The 6,000-nt window shown below is 31.9% G+C and overlaps 1 protein-coding gene and 1 pseudogene across 1 annotated transcript; both read right to left on the bottom strand.

Moving 5' to 3' along the window:
- Positions 1 to 1,204: 1,204 nt before the first annotated feature.
- On the bottom strand, positions 1,205 to 1,690 carry LOC120181278 (protein MAIN-LIKE 2-like). Its single transcript, XM_039186447.1, has one exon. It carries the CDS (start codon positions 1,688 to 1,690, stop codon positions 1,205 to 1,207), a length of 486 nt encoding a protein of 161 aa, XP_039042378.1.
- Positions 1,691 to 2,838: 1,148 nt separating this feature from the next.
- On the bottom strand, positions 2,839 to 3,597 carry LOC120180779 (annotated as a pseudogene).
- Positions 3,598 to 6,000: the final 2,403 nt, after the last annotated feature.

The raw sequence follows: 6,000 nt of genomic DNA, 5'->3' as shown, positions 1-6,000 counted from the left end.
ATATGTTCGTATCTATCTTTTGTCAGATTTTTTATTTTTTTCATAAATAATCTTTGTGTGATCTCTACTGACTAGTTTCTCGTGTTAATGGTTTTAGAAAAAGTTCTAATTATATATTTAATTTTCATTTATGATGGTAAACCTTCATTATAATTTTAGATATTTTTTATTTATCAATAAAATTAATTATTTCTATTTGCATAAAGACAAACATATATTCATTAAATTATTAAATTTTGTAAACGAGACGTTATAAAAGTTTATTTAATAAATAAGTATAATTGGATGTGTAATAGATTTTTGAGTTTTGTGGTTGAAATTTTAACAGTTAGTTTTAATTATTTTATTTGAATTTTATAATATATAAAAATATTTTTAAATGGTTATTTTTAAATATTTGTAAACTAAATTAATATCTAACGAATGCAGAGCTTTTTGGCGATTTGACCTAAATATCGTCTTATAAATCTAATAGGCCCTAAATAACATCGTTTGTCCAATATTTCTCTAACTAAACCCTTTCGTCTGAGGTGGCAATAAGGCGCGCTCCCGATAACACGCTTTAGCAGGATTTGCTTATGTGGGCATAAGGCGTGTTTCCGGTGATGCTCTTTTCAGCTGATGTGGCGTCACGGTGGAAAGAGCATTTCAAGGTATGCGTCTTTGCTTTATTTTTTAGTTAGGGTAAAGATTTGAGGTTTATGGTTTAGAGTTATTATAAATTAGTAATTTATTATGTAAATTGTTCCGTTTATGATTTAAGAATTGTCAAAGATATTTTTTAATTTTGTATTTAAGGTGGAGTGAATTTAGGTTAAAGTGTTATATGTTTTGTTAAGGTAAAAGTGGTGAAGGATTTTGTAGGTCAAAGGTTCATTAAGGTTGTGTAGGTTAAAGTACTTTAGGGTAATGTTCGATTAAATTGAAAATGTTAATTACTTGAAGTAAGAGGTAAGTGGAAAATTTAGGTAGAAAATACACATACATTGGGAAATTATAGAAAATGCAATTACATTTAAATATTAGAAACAAAGACATTCATTGAAATAGAAAATGCAATTACATAAGGGTTAACGGTTTTCCTCTAGTTCACTAGGGATATCTCTATGATTCTTTCTTTTCATCGACCACCTATGAAATATAATATAAACTAAATATCACCCTATTTAATTAAAAATATTTAAATCAAAATTTAGTTCTAAAATTACCTCAATAATAAGGAGAATACATATGGTTTATTAACGATCGGGCATAAGAAAGGCATGTGGAACCACGCCCATGATTGGAGAAGCATGAGACATCCACCTATAGCAGTTTTATTATAATTCGTTGAACGACACATTTCTCTAAAGAGAAATGCCAAAACTGTGGCACCCCAATTGTATCTTCCTGCTTCATCAAAATCAATAAGATGACGCAACCACATATAATACATCTGATTGCGAGATTTGTTGAGCATTAATATTTCTCCAATGATTCGTAGTATATAAGCCCGAGCACATGTCTTTGCTTCATCCTCAGAAGCATTTTCATTCAAAACTTCAAAATTGACTTTTAGCCATGATAAAGATATTCTACCTCCATTGAAATCTGGCGGAGCAGCTCCAAGATACTCCATGCATATTGAATACCAATCACCATCGGTCACACCACACATAATATTTCCATCAACAGGAAGCCGCAAATGCATTGAGACATCCTCCAATGTAATTGTACACTCTCCCCATGGAAGATGAAATGTGTGTGTCTCCGGTCTCCACCTCTTAATTAATGCGAAAATTAGGATGGGTTGGAGTTTGCAACCGCCAACAACTTTCGCAATATACCCGAATCTGGCAGAAGACAGATACGACCAAATACGTGTTGACGTCAGTATCTTCGTGTTTCGAATAAATGTCTCCAAAATACGATCATTTTCCTAATTAATAAATATTTCAAAATTTTAAAATTAATATAAATTCATGATAAATTTAAATTAAAAAAAATAATAAACATTAACATAAATTTAAAAAAAATATTATCATATCATTAAAATGTCTTGAGATATCATTCATCTAATCGTAGTAGCATTTTGCTTTACATTATAACTGTAGGCAAACAAATATAATTAGCACAAATAATAATTAATTAATATATTTAAATAAATAATAATTATATAAATATTTTTTAATAAAAAATATAATATTATTTTTTTAAAAAAGTATAACAACTATTTAAAAAATAGAGTAAAGTACAGTAATGGTCACTGAACTTTTCTAAAGCTTTCATTTAGGTCTCCTAACTTTTAAATTTTGCAATATGGTCCCCCAATAGTTACGTCGGGGACCATATTACAATCAGACTAAATATTGGGGGACCATATTGAAAACATACTAAATGTTGGGAGACTGTATTGCAAGTTTTAAAAGTTAAAGGACCTAAATGAAAGCTTTAAAAAAGTTCAGTGACCATTCATATACTTTACCCTTTATTTAATATACATAGCAACTTGGGAAAATTGGACTTGAAATTTATTAAAGCATTTTTTCTATTATCACAAGCTACCTACCTATAGTATTATTTTATATAGTATATGTCACGGCCCAAAATAATGGCTGTTTGTTGGTTAACCCTTTGTTCTGATTCAGTACCTTCACCACTGCTAGGTAAACGCCCCGTGAGCTTTTCCTTCGGTAAGCGGGCTCCCCTCCAAATCTGCCGATGTCTCATTGGCTTGGCATCCACTCAAAAGAAGACCCTTCCGTCAGTACCTCGCCTTCATCACCGCCCTTTGCTCATGCTCCGGTCGGAATGTGATGCAAGATGCTCACTTCTTTGTTAAAGATTGTTGAGAAACCAGAGCCAATATTTTCCACAATATTTGCCCCGGTGCTTACGGCATTTGCAACACCTATCGCAATATTTGTTCCAGTTTGGATGCACCCGTAACCGAATGCAGGTAATCCATTATGGATCCAATAGAAATGCCCCTAGACTTGTAGTAAACTGGAAGTGGTATACCCTTCATTCTAGTAGGTCCAATTTGTTCTTTATCTTTGTCAATCAGTCCGCCACTGTGGCATGAATCTGATAGGATTGTGAAGCTTGTTCCTGGTTGTAGCTTTTGAATCAAGCGCCTCAAGTCCATGTCTGCACAACCATGATTAGATACAGATATATAAAACAACAAAAGGAAACACGTCATACGAAAGAAACCTACTGGTGATGAGATTTAAATCACAAGGAACGATTGCTTCTTCTACCTGGTAAGATTCGCCAAGTTTCAAGGATGAAAAGGTTGTTCCATGTCCACTGAAGTGAAAAAACAGTATATAACCTGATGCAGAAGCATCCACCATCTCCTCGAGTGCAGCCATAATGTTTGCACGAGTAGGCAAACCCTCAGGCTACGTGCCTGGTTCATCAACCAAGTACTTAACATTGTCTTGATTAAAGCCAAATTCGTTCACGATCAACTCTTCCATGCTTGACACATCATTGATGCATCCTTGCAACCTGAGCTTGGTGTTTGGGTAGTTGCATCCCACCAGAACAGCTCTCTTCCTAACCTTAGACATCTTTGACTGTTTCTCTTGTGTTGCTAATTGTCTTGTGCTTTGGATGTTGTACCTGCGCGCACGCGCGCGCACATATATATATATATATATATATGTATATATACTAATTAATCTCTACATGTTCCATCAAGTGATAAAGATGATAACATGTTGGTGGGGACAATGGTTCATTATAATACTGGTTTGAACCAGTACATGAGTTCCCATTTAATATTTTATTGTATAAGTTTTATGGTTAGTGGTTATGATTCTTAATAGTATTATCATTAAAGTTTAAAATTCTCTCTTTAAGAGTATATATAATATCTCTTATCATTATATTCTATCCTAATTGATATAGGGGTAAAGTATAGTAATGGATTGATTTATTTTAAAATATGGATTAATTTATTTTAAATAATTTATTAGTATGGATTGATTTATTTTAAAATATTGATTGATTTATTTTAAATAATTTATTAGTATGGATTGATTTATTTTAAAATATGGATTGATTTATTTTAAATAATTTATTAGTATGAATTGATTTATTTTAAATAATTTATTTGTATGGATTGATTTAATTTAAAATATGGATTGATTTATTATTGTAGTTGTATGGATTGATTTATTTTAAATAATTTATTAGTATGGATTGATTTATTTTAAAATATAGATTAATTTATTTTAAATAATTTATTATTATAGTTGTATGGATTATTTAAATTTCAGTATTGTAAAACTAAAATTATTTAAATCTCAGTATTGCAAAACTCTTTTAAGTTTAAAAAATCAGTTTATTTATATTTCAGTTCATTTTAGCAGTCTGCATACGTTAAAAAACAAACAGTCTTCTTCTTGCAGACTACAGACTTTTAGTCCACCTCTTCTGCTGCAGATGCCTGCAGATGCGGTCCGCAGACTGCAAACCTTTTACCTCTGTAAAAACAAACACCACCTAAATAACTTTTAATGGAAGGCGCGTTGCCTGCAATGCTGCTTACCCGCCTGACATCTCATTTAACAGAAACTCATGTAAGGCGCGTTTTCGAAAATGCGCCTTCTCGCGTGTCATCCCAGTTAGCTAAAATCATGCTAAAACGCGTTATCAGAAGCGCACTTTATTACCATCTCAGACGAAAGGATGTTAACTAGAGAAATATTAGTCAACGGTGTTATTTGGTACATATTATGTTTATAGAGAGATATTTAGGTCAAATCGCTGGACTCTTTAAGTAGGATATGATTAAAATAGGAAAAGTGAATAAAATACAAGGAAGTACAAAGAGTTAAAAGTGGGAAGTACGCTTATGGATGATGGCGCGTGTTAAAAGTTAAAACCCTGGAATCACGGAACAAGGACCAAACAAGAGGTTTCCTTAAATGCGACCACCAGATATGATAAAAAGGCCATATTTTAAGTCACCGTACGATTCGCTGCGTTTGATGGACGCGTGGTTCCAGAGTCTGGGCTTTCTCATTTTACTCAATTCCTATCTTATCCTCATTATTGCTTTCAGGAACTTCATATTTCCATGGTGGCCGTTTGTTTACTCAGTTATAAAGATGGCAAACGGGTGAGGCAGGCGCATATACCCATTTCCTTATCCCACACTTTCATAATATTTTCAACTTTATTATCTATCCATCACTTATGGTGGTTGAATTTTTTAAATTTATGCACTTTCACGTGAGTATATTCTAAAATATATTCCTACACTCACTATTTAATTAGATACTTATTACCTATCTCATGTCCGTCTGTATTCGATTGTAACCCGTCTATACCTACCAATTCAAGATAGAGAAACAACAATCTTTAATTCTAAAAATGTTTATATTCTAACATTTTGTTAAATTACGAATCATGTCATATAAAATCTTAAGATTTATGAAATAGTCTTTAAAATTATATCTAAATTCATAATGTTACAAGATTTATATGGTGCGTAGTTAGTGGGCGGGCGAATACGGAACGGGCGGATGCGGAGTGGGTAAAATCTCAAACCCATCACCTACTAAATACCCACGGCGGGTATGACTTTTTACATCCACACCCATCCGCTATCTATTAAACTTATACACATCCATGCCCCAATTGGAGAGGGTACGGTGCGTAACCCACAAAACTGAACTTGTATGCCATCCCTACTCAGTTATAACATATTTACAAAATTATTCATTGTCATATTCATTTTTTTATTTTTAAATTAACATGTTTTTATGACATATTAAGCAATATATTATTTGGTTTGTATAATGTAGTTATGTTCGAAGATGATTTTCAATCATTTTACATTTGACATTTATATTTCTAACATTAATGGTGCTCAAACTTAGATTTATTGATTTGACAAAAGTCGATCGAATTTTTAAATTTGAACTGGAAAGATAAATAAAATAAAAGTAAGAGTGAAAATATATAGAAAAATACATTAATTTTATCCCAAAATAAAGATAAACA

The sequence above is a fragment of the Hibiscus syriacus genome, unplaced genomic scaffold (genome assembly GCF_006381635.1).
Source record: "Hibiscus syriacus cultivar Baekdansim isolate YM2019G1 unplaced genomic scaffold, ASM638163v2 tig00003715_pilon, whole genome shotgun sequence".
Lineage (NCBI taxonomy): Eukaryota > Viridiplantae > Streptophyta > Magnoliopsida > Malvales > Malvaceae > Hibiscus > Hibiscus syriacus.
This window is presented reverse-complemented; position numbering and strand designations above follow the sequence as displayed.